This window comes from Liolophura sinensis, chromosome 1, assembly GCF_032854445.1.
Source record: "Liolophura sinensis isolate JHLJ2023 chromosome 1, CUHK_Ljap_v2, whole genome shotgun sequence".
Classification (NCBI taxonomy): domain Eukaryota; kingdom Metazoa; phylum Mollusca; class Polyplacophora; order Chitonida; family Chitonidae; genus Liolophura; species Liolophura sinensis.
In genome coordinates this window covers 79,517,732-79,538,798 of record NC_088295.1, presented here as the reverse complement: position 1 = coordinate 79,538,798, position 21,067 = coordinate 79,517,732, and the positions used below count along the sequence as shown (strand labels likewise).

The window sequence follows — 21,067 nt, the reverse complement described above, 5'->3', positions numbered from 1 at the left end:
CATACTGGTCCAATACGTCCAAAAGCTTATACAAGAGCATGGACATACTGATCAAAATGTTCAAAAGCTTACTTTATTTTAGAACATGAACATACTTGTCCAATATGTCCAAAGGCTTATACAAGACCATGGACATACTGGTCCAATACGTCCAAAAGCTTATACAAGAGCATGGACATACTGATCAAAATGTTCAAAAGCTTACTTTATTTTAGAACATGAACATACTTGTCCAATACGTCCAAAGGCTTATATATGATCATGGGTATTCAGACCCAATATGTCCATATGCTTACACATGAACATGGGCATACAATACATGTACATGTGCGCCCCAAAACATATACATACACTGAATAAAGCATGGACATACTGGTCCAATACGTGTACATGTATGTGCGCCCCAAAACATATACATACACTGAATAAAGCATGGACATACTGGTCCAATACATGTACATGTATGGTCATAAACACATACATACAATGAATAAAGCATGGACATACTGGTCCAATACATGTACATGTATGGCCATAAACACATACATACACTGAATAAAGCATGGACATACTGGTCCAATACATGTACATGTATGGCCATAAACACATACATACACTGAATAAAGCATGGACATACTGGTCCAATACATGTACATGTATGGCCATAAACACATACATACACTGAATAAAGCATGGACATACTGGTCCAATGTGGGAAAAGCTGATACAAGATCATGATCACATACAAATAAGCCCATGTGTTAAAAGCTACAAGAAATGCTTTTTTGAAAAAAAAGTATGTTTATAAAATAGATTATCTCTATTAATTACCATTTACCTGTCCAAAATGTGGTCCACCTTATCCCACACAGTGTATTTATCCCATGTGCAAGGCTGCCATATATGTTCTACAGGCAAATCAATGGGAATTTGAAACTCTTGAATAGGATAAACACACGAGAATCTAACACAATTACCTATTAGGAAAATTCATAACAAGCGTAATTTTGAAGGAAGAAAAAACTTATGCAATGAACTGTATGTTATATACAGGTGTATGTACATGTACACATCTCCTACAGTTAAAGTTAACACAATAGTGTTAATGTATGTATTCTACGGAATGAAAGCTAGTACCAACATACAGTTACACAAGAATATGAATCAATGGATGGAACTAGTAAAGAAATGGCAATATTTGTGGGTCATGAGATTCAATGGATCAGCTAAATGCATCTTCAGCAGGCCTGGCAGGTCAGGAGGGAGTGTATTCACCCTTCATAATCTCACTCATTAAACCTGATGTTATGTGTTATGTGACACATGTAAATTGCAATAACTGTGATGTTACATGTCATGCATGGCAATGTGTCTGATGTTACATCACATATGGCAATGTATCTCATGTTATATGATACCTGGCCAATGAAACTTTTGTATAACATATAACAATCTGAAAGTATATAACACATGGTAATGTACATTACACTGTATATCCATTCAGAAATATATTACATTTGAGTGTCTTTGGTTAATACTCATATCAGTTCCACAGCCATTGTAGAAACACTGTTCAGTACCCAGCTGGTGCGCAGCAGCGGCCCACAATACCATCAGTGGTGGGTATAGACCCAATCATATATCACGTCCTTAGATCTGTACATGTGTATGTCTTCTGGTAAATGTCCAAAAAAAATTCATAAAAACCACAATGACTGACAAATACAAAAGTTGATGTTGAGAAGACTTAAATTAAAAGGTCTGAAGGTGAACTGGATGGTTTATGAAATGCATACAGAGCTTGGATGTAAAGGACTACTCCACGAATATATACACATTTGACACAAAATGATGAAAAGATGAAAACTGGCATACAGCTGTATATGCCTCATACAGTGATTTAAATGTACATGTAAATGTTGATTGAATTATGCCCAGTAAAGTCTGTTTTACAAACCATGACCTACAGCTGTACAGACGTCTACATGTGCACAGTGTGCAAGGTACCAAGCCTTTGGCTGCAGGCTGGAAATGCCTCGAGTTGGTGCACTGTGAACTCCCTGAGCAGTGTGCTAGTCCTGAGGAAAAAGTTTTCACAGGAAAACAATATGAAGTCTTTGGAAATCAACTGGCGAGCCATTCTTACACATTTGACTCATATGAAACTGTGCGCTTGTAGACCTTGAGGTTTCTCTTACTCCTTCGCTTTGAGCCGGTAGAAGATGTTCCTGACTTGTGTGGTGGTGAGAACGGGGAGTCTGGGGTGATAGGGGAGGTCGGGGATCCGGACAGGGAGTGAGACTTCTTGAAGTACTTCTTGGGGGTGACTGGTAATGAGGTTGGAGTCTTGGCTTGGCGTGATGGCTTAAAGGGTGAGGATTTGGTCGGGGTTGTAGGCGAGGATCCAGTGCTGGAGTGCCTGGACTTTGAGAAGAAGAGTTTCATGGGGGACTTGCGATGTTTACTGTCCGGCGGTGATTGGGGGGACAACATGCCTTTGTTAGAGGACTCTGTCTCTGGATTATTATTCTCTTTCTCCTGCACATTAACATCATTGTCTGTTGTCTCTTCAGTTTCTTCAGGCTCCTCTTGCCCATAAATCCCTACCTCATAAGCCACAAGAGAAGCGTGGTCCAGCTTGCCTGGAGCTTTGGACATTTTCTCCACTATTTCAGAATCTCTGCGTTTCCGCTCTGTGGAGGACATTTTCTTCCTGGCGTAGAGAGCTGGATTTTCTAGAACTTTCCTCTTGGCATCTGTGAGTGTGAGTACATGCTGGACCATTGCACCGCAGATTTCCTGAGCTGAACAGTCTTCCTCCGTCATTAACTCATACTCATGGACAATCCTCTCCATCTCCTTCATGGAGTACACATGCCGCTCCTGAGGTGACATCTCTGGTTTGGCATACACCGGCAGTGGAGTGTCGCGTGTCAGACTCAGATTTGGGTCGCTGTTTCTCCTTGGTAAGGCCACTTTGGTCACCACAGGATCAAAGTTATCAGATATGCCATCAGTCGTGAGAAACACCACATCACCTTTATTTGCAAAACTCACCGCACATGTGAGATTGTTCAGCTCTGGCTCGTTGCCTATAACAGGCCCAATGGCCCCCTGTGCATCTCTGATGTCTCGTTCTGAAGAGACGTCGTGCGAGCCAACTGTCAGCTCACGAATGCCATAATGGCGGCTGAAGATGAAGGCGTAGCTGTCGCCCACATTGACAGAGCAGACAGCGTACTGTTCAGAGTTGGCTACAGGACACACCATACAGGCACACAGAGTTGTCAACCCTCCGTTCTTCTCCAGAATCATTGAGTGAGCTTCATCAATGGACTTGCGCAGAATCTTCAAAGCTTCCTGTGAAATATGAATATGCAATATCATTAGTATGCGACATAATGACCATTGTGAACACATGTTGAAACATACAGCGGTTCGCGCTTACCATTATCACCACCGATGCCATTATCACCACTGATACCATTATTATCCCTGATATTCACATTTGCAAAAAATGAATAAGCTTAAAAGCAAAATCACTTTGTCCACTTTGTCACATCAGATTATTTTAATGTATATGTATTTACATCAGGTGAAGTTGATATGTAAACTTGATATGTCAGTATAATTAAGGAGGAATCAACCACTGTCGTTGATAGAACATATCAAAGGATCTTAATATTAATGACAAACAAAATAATAAGAATAAAGAAAACAAACTAATAGTATTTAACAAATTTCAGCCATGATCAACTTATCAGTTTCTGGTGATCTTAGCATAAAACTTGTGACTTCAATTGCTACAAATACAGAAAGCAGGTCAAAATTTACAATGATCTACCTGGGTGGTCAAGGGATGGTTGCTCTCCGCAAACAGCTGATTCTGAATGTGCTTCATGCAGCCATACAGCGCGCACCTGGCAGCCAGCTTGGACTTCTCTCCCCAATTTACACCGTCAGCTATCAGCAACACAGCGTTGTTCTTACGGGCGACTACAGCAAAGGCGTCTGCTATAGGGTCACCTGAAACAAGGTCATAAAATATAGAATGACAAATATAACTTCTGTAACAACCAAATTGCAAGTAACAAAACAGATAAGAATGTCAAATCTTCTTGTTCACAGATGTCTTCATGATCATTTTTCCCTCACTTTCAGAAAATTTCACCTATACTCTATACAAGGCATTATCTGTATCAGCTGCATAAGAAATCCACCAGCTCCATATGGATAAAAAATATATTAATTCTAATATGAATTAGAATGAATGTCAAATTATATTTGCTGCACATGAATGCTGTTCCCACTCCCATAATTATGCCTCATCGATAGGGTTACTAAAGTTCTACGGTATCTCCCATCATTTGATCTTTATTTAAGTTAGACTTTAGCTATGCTCATTTAGAAAAAATGGATGTGCGTTGTTTATGTACATGATCTGCTGTGGCCCATTACATGGGAGGTAACTCCACATACACAGCAAATCATGATGTCTGAAGCAGTTGCTTGCCCCTATTTGGCAGATATCTCTTTTAACTCTGTGCACACTGGTTTTTAAAGTTACTTGACCTTAATGTTAATATTCTCAACATTTATCATAACTTTATATGGAATATAACTAGTCTCAGCAAATAATGCCTGTGCAATAAAAGGTGTCTAGTACGTCAGTGTTGTTAACAGTATTTTGTATGCTAGACAAGGCAGATTTAATAAAACTCAGCAACAGGATAGCAGTAGTTCAGAACAAACTGTGTGAAATATCCGTTTTTAGAGTCAAAAACAGTTAAGAACAATCACAATTTACCAGCTGCCATGGAAGCAAGACTTTAACCTCTCGTTTTTCTCTTTTTTAAATTTATTTATATTGATAAATGAATTTGTGATGTTGATAAATATTATCCATATCCGTAAATATTTATCAATGCCGATAGTTATCAATATTGATAAATAATTTATTTATTGATACTTTTTGATTAAATGTTGATTTGGCCCCATACATGCTGGTTTCACAGGGATATGCAGATACCTCAATACATGTAGATCATAGACGGACTTACCAGACATTTTGCTGTTGATAGGTGCTGGTTTCACAGGGATATGCAGATACCACAATACATGTAGATCATTGACTGACTTACCCGACATTTTGCCGTTGATAGGTGCTGGTCGTACGGGGATATGCAGATACCTCAATACATGTAGATCATTGACTGACTTACTCGACATTTTGCCGTTGATAGGTGCTGGTTTCACAGGGATATGCAGATACCACAATACATGTAGATCATTGACGGACTTACTCGACATTTTGCCGTTGATAGGTGCTGGTTTCACAGGGATAAGCAGATACTACAATACATGTAGAGATACTACAATACATGTAGATCATTGACTGACTTACCCGACACTTTGCCGTTGACAGGTGCTGGTTTCACAGGGATATGCAGATACCACAATACATGTAGATCATTGACTGACTTACCCGACATTTTGCCGTTGACAGGTGCTGGTTTCACAGGGATATGCAGATACCACAATAAATGTAGATCATTGACTGACTTACCCGACATTTTGCCGTTCATACGTGCTGGTTTCACAGGGATATGCAGTTACCACAATACATGTAGATCACTGACTGACTTACCCGACATTTTGCCGTTGATAGGGTGCTGGTCGTACAGGGATATGCATATACCGTAAGCCTTCTGATCTTTGGTACTCCAGGACTTACAGCCTGCAACTTCTGTGTCTGCCTCATTGTCATCTGGTACAAAAAGCAAAAAACACATGAGAGGGACACAAAATTAAACAAGTAGGAGACCCTAAGACATCTGTAATATTAACAATACTAGTGAAGCCATTTGTTTGACTTTGTTAATGGTATATTTATGACTATACCAATATTTTAGTATGTATCCATTAATATTGAAAGGAAAATATACACAAAAAATCAACCGATCATTTAAATTTTCAGGTTGAGCTTTATGGACCATGTCAACACTTCTGGGTGCCACCACAGTTATTTATTTATCTAATAATACCTGTAAGAATAGGTTTTATACATATAAATATACATAATGCAATAGCTGTCATTTGCCAAAGGGTTTACATGTAGCCTAAGTAGAGCGAAAGTTTAAATATATATATATTTGTTTTTTTACATACAGTCCTGGAAAAAATTTTGGAATATTGTTTTCACTGATGATAGCATTTACCAGAAACATACTTTTGTGCGCCTTACATTGAATGCGCACATTCTTGTTTGGGTGGAAAATGTAGTGGAATATGTCCTCTTTCAGCTCAAACACACCATGATTGCTTGTGTCACCTGAGCAAAATTACAGTTGGGACAAAGCATGACCATCCATTTCTCAGTGAAAAAGTCATGTACGCAGACATGATTATAATTTAACCTTGTAACTCTTATAAAAGCTCGGTTAAGGCATGCCAGTGCTCCAGAGTGTTTCCAACAATACTGCTGTGATCATGAGACGTCAACTGAGTGCTGCAGTCTGCAACCGTATCGTTGGTATGAGCCTGGCTGGAGCAAAACAGAAGGACATTGCAGCAGTTCTTGGTGTCACTCAGGGAGCCGTCTCCAAAATCTTTAAGCGACACTGACAGACGGGTGTGCCGACGCCTAGACCGAGGTCTGGTCGGCCACAAAAGACCACCGCGAGAGAGGACCAGTATCTGGTGAGACTTTGCCGCAATGGCCGTAAGAAGAGTTCCAACCAGATACGCGCTGACTGGATGAGATTTACCAATACTCCTGTGTCAAGCCGCTTAGTGCGATCCAGACTGTTGACTGCTGGGTATTTGGTAAGAAGGCCTAAGAGGAAGCCTTTGCTACAGCGTCGACACCGCCAGGCACGCTTATCCTGGGCGCGGGAACACCTGAACTGGCAGGTGGGACATTGGCGACACGTGATATTCAGTGATGAGTCTCGTTTTGTCGTCTACTAGGAAGATGGCCGTGTGATGGTGCGTCGTCAGGCTCACAAGGCTCTGAACGAAGATTGCATCATGCCAAGGCAGGGGCGGTGGGGTCACCGTCTAGGGTGCTTTTCATAGCACTGGTAAATGCGACCTGCACGTCTTGGATGGACACATGAACCAGCACCAATATCAACGGATTCTGGAAACGATAATGCTCCCATTTGCGCGGCAACAATTCAGGGCAAACTTTGTGTATCAGGACGACAACGCCACGCCGCACCGGACCGAACTGATACGGAATTTTCTGGAACAGGAGGGTGTTGAGCACATGCAGTGGCCAGCCATTTCACCGGATATGAACCCAATTGAGAACTTGTGGGCGGAAGTTTCCCTTGGGATGAATAACCTGGATGAAGCCCCAACGAACGTGGCTGAACTAACTCGTGCTGTGCTCACTTGCTGGAGAGATATACCGGAAGAAACTTTAACTTCCTTAGTTGCCAGTATGCCAAGACGTGTGCGCGCATTGTACAATGCGAGGGGTGGGCACACCAAGTACTAAATTAATTTTCTGTATTGTTAGTGTTTGCATATTTAACTTACCAAGTATTGTAGACATATTTCCAATCGAATAAAAGTTACAGCTCATAATAAAATACATGGGTTTCACTGAATTTCTGCACTTGTTTGGGCGCTTTCAGAATATCGTAAAAAACTCGTCTCCTATAACATTAGAAATGTTTTGGTTTGAGGAAACTATTGATAATGCATCATAGAGACTAGTCCAAGTGAAACCAATCGACAGATTATTGACCTGAACACAACGAACCATGCTCTTCGTGGAGATGGTGTGAAATTCACCTATATTCCAAACTTTTTCCCAGGACTGTATATGGTCTAAATGAGAATTCAAATATCTACATGCATTTATTACAATTCAAACAAGTTTTAACAAAACTTCAAAAGTGTCCTTGTAAATAGATTGAGCAGCAGATTTGTTTTGTGCAGGTCATTTTTATTTCATATCCTCCATTGCCTGCAAGTACTAATGACTGCACAACATACAATCTTCAATGCACCATATGGCCTATAACTGCTTTATAACAATTTTGTTTTGAGGTCATGTTGGCTCTGACAGTCAAATCAAAATTTACAACTTAAGGATAATTTTATGTGTAGACGTACATGTAGAGTCTAAAAGGAGATCATGCATGTATTGTTCTCTCTGAGAAAACTTTAATTTAATTCAGAATAGAAATCTTTTATCCTTGTTTCTCACATCCTGCATGAAGTACAAGTACAGAGAAATGGAAGATATACATGTACATGTATATCCTCCTAACTTGTACACTTACATCGTATAATACAGCACATATACCCTCAGAAAGTGCTGTTATTTGCCCTATCCATAAGCACGAGCTGTGAGCTCAGGAAGGCTGCAGACATCTCCATATAAACACCATTATCCTCCAGCTGGCTTCTGCTAGTATGAGGGTGCCATGGGCCTATTCATTGTAGATGTACATGATTATACCTGCCTGATTTCTCCCACTATTTCGCTGGCCAGAGGGTAATTAATTACAATGTAGTCTCTGTTCAGTTACCCTAGTAACCTGATTTGGAAATTGTTGTGTTGGAAATTCACATGTGTAACGGTTAAAACCTGGGGAATCAAAACTACATGACGCTGTATATATATATATATATATATATATATATATCGCATCATTCATGATTTATAATACATCAACTCCAAAATGAAAGTGGACTGCTTACAAGTTTACTGGTAATGAGAATATTTCAGGGTATGATAATCAATTCTAACTTGAAGTTACATGTACTTTTATCTTTTGCAGGTGTGTACATGAGTGCATGTATTGATATAATGATACATGCATTAGGCTAAGGCAACAGTACTAGTGGAAACCTTAATCTGCAACAATATTAGTGGATACCTTAATCTGCAACAATACTAGTGGATACCTTAATCTGCAACAATACTAGTGGATACCTTAATCTGCAACAATACTAGTGGATACCTTAATCTGCAACAATACTAGTGGATACCTTAATCTGCAACAATACTAGAGGGATACCTTAATCTGCAACAATATTAGTGGATACCTCAATCTGCAACAATATTAGTGGATACCTTAATCTGCAACAATACTAGTGGATACCTTAATCTGCAACAATACTAGTGGATACCTTAATCTGCAACAATACTAGGGGATACCTTAATCTGCAATACTAGTGGATACCTTAATCTGCAACAATACTAGTGGATACCTCAATCTGCAACAATATTAGTGGATACCTTAATCTGCAACAAATAGTCATACAGAGTTGTTCTGTAGCTTTGACTGTGTGTTGGTCAATTGTGTTAACAAATCCTGTATCAAGCCAGTTAATGAAGGGCTTGAGGTCAAGTCAATATTGACATTATGTGGCATATTGAAGCTACTGCAACTAAATTGTGCAAGTTCAGTTTCATGATTCTTAAATGTCTGCTGTACCCATCAAAATAATGAAATGCAATTTTAAAAGATTGGACAACCGCCACGATTCTGGTGATAATGGGCAGATGACGTACGGTTTAAATGTCAGACAGTAATGGTTCTGTACGGCTATTCTATCCAACTGGCCTAATGATTATATTGAGCTTCTTACCACTGATCTCAGGACATAAAAAATGTAACTGTCTAAAAATCATGATGGTATAATTAAAACTGCCATGGTACCACTATCAGATTATATGCATAATTTACAGCTGTGCAGATTGTCATAGTACAGTATATGTAGTAAGAATGTGCTATCAGACTCACTCTGTTCTGAACTGGAGTCATGGACCAGATGGAGCCCGCAGTCTGGTCCAGAGTAGCTTGCAAAGATCTCCTCCTCAAAAGGGCCCAGGGAAATGTGAGGGACATCCTCAGGACTTGGCCCCTCATAGATCTCATCACGAAACTTCTTACATGTTTTCCCAAAGATCTCTGGATCAGGCTCACTGGTAGAGAAAAACAGACTGATGAGGCATTCTCCAAATAAAAATGTTCAGGTTTCTCCCTGGAACAGGCATAACAATGACCTGTCTTTGTGGAACAGGAATCATGCTGCCTGGAATAGAAACAAGAATTAGGCTCTGTGGAATAGAAACAAGAATCAAGCTCTGTGAATCAGAAACAAGAACCAGGCTCTGTGAAACAAGAATTGGGCTCTGCAAAACAGAAACAAGGATCAGGATCTGCGAAAAAGAAACAGGAATCAGGCTCTGTGAAACAGACACAAGAATCAGAGTTTGTGAAACAGAAGCAAGAATCATGCTGTCTGGAATAGAAACAAGAATCAGGCTCTGTGAAACAGAAACAGGAATCAGGCTCTGTGAAACAGAAACAAGAATTGGGTTCTGCAAAACAGAAACAAGAATCAGGATCTGTGAAACAGAAAAACGAACCAGGCTCTGTGAAACAAAAACAAGAATTGGGCTCTGTGAAAAAGTAACAAGAATCAGGCTCTGTGGAACAGAAACAAGAATCAGGCTCCGTGAAACAGAAGCAAGAATCAGGATCTGTGGAACAGAAACAGGAATCAGGCTCTGTGAAACAGAAACAAGAACCAGGCTCTGTGAAACAGAAACAAGAATTGGGCTCTGCAAAACAGAAACAAGAATCAGGATCTGTGAAACAGAAACAAGAACCAGGCTCTGTGAAACAAAAACACGAATTGGGCTCTGTGAAACAGAAACAAGAATCAGGCTCCATGAAAAAGAAGCAAGAATCAGGATCTGTGGAACAGAAACAAGAATCAGGCTCTGTGGAATAGAAACAAGAATCATGTTCTCTGGAACAGAAACAAGAATCAGGCTCTGTGGAACAGAAACAAGAATCAGGCTCTGTGGAAAGAAACAGGAGTCAGGCTCTGAGAAACAGAAACAAGAATCATGCTGTCTGGAAAAGAAACAAGAATCAAGCTCTGTGGAAAAGAAACAAGAATCAGGCTCTCTTGAACAAAACATAAGGATGATCTGGTTCTGTGGAACAGAAATAGGCATAATTTGGCTCTTTGGAAAAGAAACAAGAATCAACTCTGAAACACAAGTATATGTAGGAATGATTCGGAATATCTGGAACAGAAAGAACTACAGCTGATCAGGCCCTTTGGAACCAAAATAAAAATATTATTAAAAAACAGAAACAAAAATAATCAGCTTCTCTGAAAAAAACAACAACACATGGAATGGAAACAAGAATGATTGGACTCTGGAACAAAAGCAACAAAAAGAAACAAGAATCGATGTCCCTGAAAACAAAATGAAAGAAAAGAATCGTCATACAGTGTACTTGTACTTACATGTTACTTAATTAACTTCATTAACCAACTAATTTAGTTGGTTATTTAGATTGTGATTTAAATTGTCCCTGTGCTATAATTGGTACAGAAAAATTTGGGCTCAAAATATTTAATATCCTGCTACCTTTCTGCATTAAATTTTTCTTCCAAACCTTCGGAGGTTATAAAGTGCAAATTTGTATATACATTACTCATGTAGATAATATTAATTCTAACAGGTGTTATATACTTGAACACATTTCACAATATCATAATACGACGATAAATGTAATTGTTCCTAAGTCTAGATGAATAGAGTTAGTGTAAAGGTTACGTTAAGAAAAAATAGCCCAACCATCAATTAATCTTAATTAACCCACCAGAGTGGAAAAAAAAACAAAATGTAAAGGTGATCAATCTATACTGTCTTTCACTGAGCAATGTACAGGCACCTCTGCAATGAGTGTAACAATTGCTCAACTTACATGTATACCAACACCAAGATGTACATGAGTACTGTACGTGTATAAGTATATACTGAAACATTAGTAGATGCCAGGTATCACAAACCAAACTCACAACTATCCGCAGGTTGCTGAGAGTCCTTCCCACATATGGCTGGAGAGGAAACCAGCATGAGATGGACTCAAGCTCACATCAACAACATTGTCAGGAGGCTCTTGGGTCATTGCACCGCACTGGTGTGCTAACCCCCTCAGCCACAGAGGCCTCTGTTCTGAATGTACAGTATGTATGTAAATAGATGATGACTAATGCTGCACTATATATGCAGACACCAATCACTTGTTCTACATCAGTTTGTAGATGACCCAAGAACACAGACTGGCACGCAGCAACCAGGAGTTAATGTACACATGTATGTGCAGGCATGAAATCCTCCCTCTTTGCCTATCTAAGATAAGTTCTATCTACAGGTGACAATAAAATATTCTACAATAACACTGACCAACATCCCTAAAAAATATATATCATATTCATAATATATAATTTAACGTCAGTTCATATTATTTAGTCACTAATTTTATCAGATTTATATGTAATATATCACTAATAAAATTTTCCCCTTAAAAGAATATGCATAACTTGTAATGTATCTACAATGTGAACTGCATGATGATGTTGAAGATCTCAAATATAACATGTCTTGAGATCAGAAAAAGCAGAGGCATTACTTATGAATATCAACACTTGGGTTAAATAACCAGTATATGCAACTTTTGGGTGTGGATCCTATGAATGTAGGAGTTGATAACCATACATGTATTATAGCAATGCACTGTTTTTCTGATTGCAACTATATCTGACAATGTACATACTTCTGTTATCAACATGGAGGTAAATGTATACAAATACTGCATTTGTTTTCATTTATAAGTATTGCTGATACATGTAAAAATGATCAGCAGAATTTCAACTACTTTTCTCTGTTCTGACATGCCTAGATCATGAACAGTACGGTGTATCTACAGCCAGTTAAAAATTCTTATTACAATCAAAAAAAGTTTTTTCAACATGGTTAGCGGAACTAAAATTATACACCACAATTCAAGAATGAACCTGAATAAAGTTACCAGTTGAAATTGTTATATATCACACTGAATATTCAGTATGACTGTCACTGCTGTGAAAACCCCTCATAAATGTCTTGTGGGATTATCTAATGAACTGAAGATTTCTTACTGAAACATATTAAAACATATTTCAAAAACCTATCGGAATCAAAAACATACCTGTCATGACATAACAACAAACTGGAAAGCATACTGCGAAATCTTTTTGCCCATTTTCTTTCCACTGTACTTTGCTGTTTTTCCACTCTAAACTGCCGGACCATGTTAGTGTCCAGTGACTGACCAGCACCGCAGTCCAGTGTGTACCAAGGAGTTGACTGAGTGTTCTTGCACAAGAGTAAGTCTTTTGTCAGCTACAATACCTTCCCAAGGCAAAGTGAATCAGTGGTGTACAGGTAGAGAGGCCAGTCACCAGGTATGAAAGACTTCTCCACTGATGACAGTTGCAAGACACGCTATTTGACCACACGCGTCTTCTAAAAACTGCAAATGAACGACTGAAGATCTGTGTCACAGCTCCTACTAAAGCCTACACGTAAGAATGGGATGACCTCTACGGTCTCGCCATGCCCACATGTATATCGACCAGCACACAATCGTAAGTACATTTGAATGCAGTAACTAGATGTACCTAAAGGGCATCACCATTAGACAGCATACCCACATGACAGCCTAAAAGGGCATCAATCTACTGGTATAAAGTTTAAGTGGAGTCAGCAAACTTAATTTAGTGTGCTGAGTAACACTTCTGATAAGGGCCACACTGCCCCAGACCCTGTATGTAGGTTAACAGTGACTCTGATTATCACTTGGTAAATCATAATGCAAAAGTTACAGTGTTAACACAGGTATACACAACACCTTCAGCTCAGTACCCTCATGTAGCTAACCCAAGACATCCGTCACGACGTCACCCTCTAAGGACATAGCTTTATAACCATGCTCACAATTAGAGCAGAAATAACTTCACCTGCTGTAAATCAGGTGGCGATAAAAGCTATGCTAATTTTAGCCTCAAACTTTTGGCCTTGCATGCATTGAGAAATGGAACACTTAAATAACTGTATGCCACAAAAAGCCAGTATAGAGTCGTGGCATTCTTGGTGTTCAAGAGAACTGTTTGAGAAGACGTGTGCTGAACAGCCTTTGTATGACAAAAGCTTATCTTATATGTGTAAGTATAAACCCAGGTAAAATAAGCTTTCCAGTATCTGTGAAGTAATCGATATAAGGTACGTAAACTTTGCATCAAAACTGATAAGATGATTAACTACATGCACATGCAAACATTGTATTTGAAGTATTCAGTTATTCTGGATAAAATTAGACATCAGAACATAGGTATATGTAAATTTACAGGTTAGTCACACAGCCTAACTATGCAAATGTATTTCTAAGGTAAATGTCATCAAAGCTTATTACTTTTAAACTGAGATCAATTAATAACAAAAACAAAGACATGAAATGAAACTGGGCCTGTCAGCCAAACTCCTTATTTTGAGATGTACATGTCCCTCAGAATATGTAGTACCTAATACATGATGCATGTATGTAGAAGTCTTGGACGCCACTGAGAATTGAATCCTTGTCTTACCATCAACATTTTAACGTAGAACATAGGGACAATTTTCATATTCTGTAAATATATCGTATGGGTTGTTTCTAACCTTTAACACAAACTTTATATTTTCATTTAATAGATAGTATACTTATTAATCAATGTACGACACTTACAGCCATCACTCTTAATTTTCACATAACCTCTGCACAAGCTTGCCTGTAATTCCAAATTTTTCTCTCAAATGATTTTAGAGTTTAATAATTCAAGGTTAGGTCTAACTATTAAATTTCGTTAGAATGCTGAATTATATTCTCTCATCATGATACGACCCAAAAGTAGAATCATTGTCCAATGTAGATTAGCAGTCCATTAATTCATACCCTGCAGCCGAACCAAGACCATGCAATAGAAGAATCTAAACTACTACAGGACTCTTTACTGTGGCACAATACAATAGAATCATACATATATACATATATTTTAATAAAGCATTGTATTCCATCATATTAAAACCTATACAGAATTTAGGAATTCACTAGTGCTTCCATTTACATGTTATTTGCAAGACAAAACACAAGCTCATAAATTGCAAACAACAGGAAATAATGTTTCTGCTATATGTACATGTATGAGTGTCTAACAGCACTTCTCACAGTCAACAATATGGACAAGGTTATTATGTTACATACAAATTATTATTAATACAAGCTTGGAAAAACTGGACAAACATGCAAATGGGAGTAAATGGGCTTTGGGCGACTGAAAGCATCTCAAAGCAACTGAAAAAGTTGCTCTTGATCACAAGGTTTTGTCAGATTTTTTAATATGAGCATTACACTGAGATTGACTTTGTTCAGTTGTTTGGGATTGCCAGTCGACCCAGCCCAGCTTTACTCAATGGATGCGACATACAACAACTTTTGTTTTACAACAAAAAAAAAACTTGCCAAATACAAACTGTGTAAAGTGTCCTATACAGTTTGTTACCATAATACTTTGTCATGACAGTACCTAGCATTCCACACAACGACCAAAACTGAAAAGGGATGAAAATATGTCACCGGCTCCTGTTGCAAAGTCCCAACCCGTGTAGCGGATATGATTGAGCATTGCTTAATTCTAGTAAATAAATTTCAGCTGAAAACTCAATTAACAAGAGTATGTGACTTAATTATTGCACATATATGGGCACAAAATACACAGTGCATATACTAGTAATATAGTAGGCTATATTATAATTGTTTCCCTAAATGACTTCATGGAACGACTAACAATTTAACCATGCTAAAAACCATTGTTGGTAATTAGAACTAACAAGCCAAAAGCTTTTAGAAACCAGGTTTTATAGTCAACTGCTCAATAATGTAGCATGCAGCCCTGACAGAAAGTTGTATGTGCCAATCTCAATATGTTAGTGTCAGCATAAATGTATGTACGTGTACCTGTAGGTGTAGGACCTGCATGCGGAGTTGAAAGTCCAGGTTAAAAACACTGGAACACTTGACATTGTACACTCTACCAGCTGTGTTTTGCAAACATATATGCAGAACCACCAAACATCTGTTCTTCATATTGCCTGGCACAAGTAAATGTACTGGACATTAGCATATACATGTACAAGTTAATGCCCTGCAATCACACTGAGTTTGACCAGTAAGTCTATAAATGCTTTATTTACATGTATCCTGTAGTTAGCTCCTTCTCTATGGTCAGACATTTACAGACAAAACTCAACTGCTCCCACTGCATGTAGCTTGGATAACAATACAGTGCATGTCAGCATAATGACAACACCACCTAATCTATGGTGCAGGAGCTAACTACATGTCTATATGCCTTTAAGCCAAAAAAATTGCTCAACAATGCAATGTCACATGACACAACTGCGCTAAACTCAGATAATGTCACTGTTAAATTACCCCTATCCTTGTAACGAGCTCTATTTTCCTGACACTGTAACCTTTATGCAGTGTTTATCAGGAACGAATCCAGGGCAACAGATATTGCTCCATCATTTTGGCTGTCACTGACTCTCAAACCTAATGCATTTAACTACACATACATCAAATACATGTACTTGTATATACAAAGCTCTACCCAGCTACACGAAATGGTCACGTGTGCAGCAACATACATGGACCTCAATACTAACACATACATGTAGCCTGCTTGTACTATGCCTGTACATATATACATCATATTGCAAGTATTTCAATTATTAAAATTAAAAGTGATGTTACAAATAATGTAAACACTGTTAACAATATACACTAGGTTACGGTACTTGGTGTATGTATATATTCCCAATACTGTCAGCCTACATTTAGCTACTTGTGCTAATTATCCTGTTTTTAAAACACTATCTCCCTTGTTTTATTGCATGTTGTCAAACTAATTGTTCTATACACTTTGTACAAGCATAACACAGAAATAAAGATGTACCCCCATATACTGAAGGTTATTCAATGAAACAGTTGTTGCATACATATGTGAGTGTTGCTAAAATACCTGTTGTGCATTTATATACACACATGTTGCCTAAGAACAAAGTGATTGCCTGCGGTGCTAACACCACATACACTCTACAGATCTAGATGTATGCAGAAATCCTAAATACTGTACATCAATACAAATGTCAGTACATCTGGGAGAATTTACAACACACTTCATCAAGCCCACATTTAAACCCAAAATCAGTGGGATATACATGTATTGACTGGGGAACATGTGTGAGCATATAATGTGTAACTGCATGTTCACAGCAATGCAGAAAATGGATTCTTTGATGTTATGATGTGTATGTATAAATCCTGCAAGTATATGTACTTTAAACAATGTCACAATGCAACAATACAAGAGACAATGCCTGCTTGCTTCATATATCGCAGTTTAACCCACGCCATCCAGGGAATAACATTAAACAATTCGTAAATGTTGGCTTTATAAACAGAAATATACAGAAGAAATACATGTATTTCTCATTATTTTGACTTGGGGTCTGTCAACATGTGTACTTGCACAGGCAATCATATCTCAGCCTACTGTTATAGCATTTTACCCTAAACAGTGTAAGATAATAAAAGACATATGTATTAATACATATGTCTTACAGCCATCACTATATATGCCAAGGACCATGTAAATAAAGTGTTAATTAACACTTTATTTACATGGTCCTTGACATATACTAATTACACAACATGGGTGATTTATCATTTTTTGCATTGTTTTGTCAGCCATAAATGTCCTTGGCATATTAGTTCAATCAGTATGGCTGCGTCCCTGATGCAAAGGCTTCCTTCTGAAATATAACCTGCATGCAGACGGTGTGAAACATGTACATGATAAATGACCCAATGGCCAGCTTATCTGTATTTCATGCTTGAGTGAGAACAGAAACTTAACACCTAACTCCTGAGTACTAACTCATGTCTGGGAAAAGACATTAACAAGTCTGCTGTGTGGAGAATAAGACTTTGCTTATGGTTAAGTGAAGTGGTGTATTGGTGCCCACAAAATGTTGGTTTACTGAAAGTTTGAAGGCGTCTGTCAGTCTACTCTCATTTGGTGAACACAGAACCTGGTACAACACAGATTGTACTAGGTAATGATCAATGCTGAATTCACTCCTGCTAGAAGTGACGCCGCTATACTTGTATGTAATGAGAGAATTAAGCCAAGAAGGTACCCAAGTACAAGGGACAGTTAAAGAAAGGCGACAAGACATTTGATAACGTAGATAACCAGTGAAATATGAGATAATCGGATATCCAGCTGATCTGCCTTTGTAATTAATACACATACATCCACAGGTTAATTGATTATTTATGTAACCCCAGAGTTTCACCTCTGAACATTTATAGTAAAACTTAAAAGAAATTAGATACAAAAAAAAAAAAAAATTCAAAACATTTCATAAACCATAATGTCAACTAAATCTGACTCATACATCGGTGATTTGTAGTATGTTTCAAATGATATGTAGATCTGTTCATCATTTTCAGTGGCTCAGTTGGTTAGCGCGCTAGCGCAGAGTAATGACCCAAAAGCCTCTCGCCAATGCGGTCGCTGTGAGTTCAAGACCATCTCACGCTGGCTTCCTCTCCAGCCGTATGTGAGAAGGTCTGCCTTCCAACATACACACACCAACATACATTGACATTCACTAAGACTTGTCATGTGAATACAAATATGATAATAATGCTTGAGGCATGTTAAGTGTGTGTACCAGTAGGACAAATTTTAGTACATGCAGTGTACATATATTACCACAAACATGTCCATGTTTTGGGGTAACCAGAAAAGATCACAACAAAAATGCAGAATAAATGTATATGTACATCTCTGACACAGAGATAATAAAATGCACTGCAACCATAACATGATCAGTTAACATTATATCACACCATCCTGATTCAGCAGTTACATCAACAGAAGACTATGACATCCTAACTTTATATATGAATACATCTCCAGTGCCATTTAAAAATAAAGTAACCAAGGAGAAAGTGTGTGCAGAATTATTAATTAACAATGTCAAAACACTGCACGACATATAACCTGAGGTACAGTAACTAACATTGACAGTAATGTTATATATAAATATGCATCCAAATGATAAGAAAAAGAATACTAACGTGTCATCTGAATCCTCAGCGGTTGCCAGAGGTGGAACAAGAGAGTCCATTTTTTGTTTTCTTTTTTCAAAAACGACAGCAGTCCGTCATTCGAGAAACAACTTAAGAAGTCGTCTCTGTTACATTCACAATAAACAAATGTTTATATCTGCACCTCGTCTTGATGCTTCTTCCCACACCAAGGTTACACAAAAACTTGTAAAACGACCACGCTTGATTAGCCGTCTAGGAAGCAAACAATAGAAGGGAGAAATGCTTTATATGTCACGTCACGTCACTTATTTTAGCATCAGAGCAGCTGTCAATGGCAGATTTTTTTCACAGCGCTAAAGGAAATATTAACTGACGTCCACACTAAACTGTTTCACCAACCCATACACCAGTGCTCTGCATTCGGACTCGACACCGCTCACAGATACCACTCACAACAAAGTCTTACAGTTCTTTGTAGCTCAGCAACAACTGGAAGCTTGGGGCGCTCCGTGAGTCATCTCTGACTTCCTAACGACCACACGAAGTCGTAATCCTCTCTATGTTAATCATGTGCTCCGCTGTGACAGCCAAAAATCTGCTACCATTGTATTCTGACAGGAGCTGTGTTTACGTGCCTCCGAAACAGAAGAGCTCTGCACTCAATAACCTTCCTGTTGTACCAGTCGCTGTGGTAGGAAGTCTGTAATTGTCATGGTCCGGGTTTCTTCTTATACGTGTAGGTCTACCTTCCGTAAAATGAAGGGTATCGGGTGTGGTGTAATTGCTGCTAAACTGAAGCAAAATATGAATATTCTATAAGGCAATTACATGTGAACTTAGCTTACAACTTATTAAAAGACAAATCAAGCTATGTGCCAATGAATATCGTTGAAATGAAAATACTGGTAGGCTAACTAACCTGAGTGTCGTTGAAGTAACATGTGGATGTGGAAGCCATTGAGAAGGGTCCTGAATATCTGATCAAACTAATAAGATGCTTTCTACAACAATATCAAATTACAATATTACGATAATTTTTGTATTATTAAAGAGGTTATAGAGGAGATTTTTGGGAAAAAATCAGTTTTCACTAAGCAAATCAAATTTTCTATATTTACCAAGAATAACTCGGACTGTTACCTTCAGGAAATATCAGATTCGTACCAGTACTAGTGAAAAAGTTATTGGCCTGTAGCAGCGCACCGCATTATAAATTTCGAACGGTAACACCTACGTGGACAAAAGAGGCTGATATTTTGTAAAAGGTAATTGTTTGGGCTATTCTAAAATAATAACAAAAACATCCGATTGAATTCGTGCGGTGCATCTATTTTTTTGCCAAAAATGTCGTGTATATGTATGCTTACAGACCTCTCTTTCATGTTTATTTCTTAATTTGATTCGTGTTTTACGCCGTACTCAAGAGCATTTCACTTATACGAAGGTGGTCAATATTATTGGGGAAGGGTACCGGGCAGAGTCTAACTGGGAGGGGAAGCAAGCATGTGCTGAACTTGAACTCACAGCGACGGCTCTGGTCATGCAGAACCAATGTGTTATTGTGTTGCGTTATTTACTGGTATAGTCATATTGCCATTGTCGTACGGGATCATAATGGAAATCGAATTTATTGAATGATTCGTATAATGCACAAGAATTCTTGACGTAACTTGTACATGTATACATGTACCTGTATATGCTGTCTATTATGTCGGTCAAGTCCAGCTCATGCTGGCTTCCTCTCCGGCCGTACGTGGGAAGGTCTGTCAACAACCTGCGGATGGTCGTGGGTTTCCACCGGGCTCTTCCCAGGTTCCTCCCACCATAATGCTGACCGCCGTCTTATAAGTGAAATATTCTTCAGTACTGCGTAAAATACCAATCAAATAAATAAATAAATACATAAATAAATATTAGGCCTATGTCGGTGGTTGAGTCTATTATGTTGGTGATTGAGTCTGTTACATCGGTGGTGGAGTCTATTGTGTCGGAGGTTGATTATAATTAATAGCCTATAGTCATATATATATGCG

At 38.4% G+C, this 21,067-nt stretch overlaps 1 protein-coding gene across 1 annotated transcript; it reads right to left on the bottom strand.

Moving 5' to 3' along the window:
• Positions 1-408: 408 nt before the first annotated feature.
• Positions 409-19,590, bottom strand: LOC135481934 (uncharacterized). The gene is made up of 5 exons (XM_064761715.1): positions 19,062-19,590; positions 9,768-9,949; positions 5,648-5,767; positions 3,845-4,026; positions 409-3,360 (listed from the first exon to the last, which is right to left on the bottom strand). Exons 1-5 carry the CDS (start codon positions 19,109-19,111, stop codon positions 2,143-2,145), a joined length of 1,752 nt encoding a protein of 583 aa, XP_064617785.1. The 5' UTR covers positions 19,112-19,590; the 3' UTR covers positions 409-2,142.
• Between the last annotated feature and the right edge of the window lie 1,477 nt (positions 19,591-21,067).

Bases quoted from the DNA above. Each gene is read 5' to 3' on its own strand.
- LOC135481934 (XM_064761715.1), bottom strand. From the start codon at position 19,111: ATGGACTCTCTTGTTCCACCTCTGGCAACCGCTGAGGATTCAGATGAC. The intron at 9,950-19,061 runs GTTAGTATTCTT...TTTCTCTACCAG, and splicing joins GCTGAGGATTCAGATGACAC to TGAGCCTGATCCAGAGATCT. The intron at 4,027-5,647 runs GTAAGTCAGTCA...ACCTTGTTTCAG, and splicing joins TATCAACGGCAAAATGTCGG to GTGACCCTATAGCAGACGCC.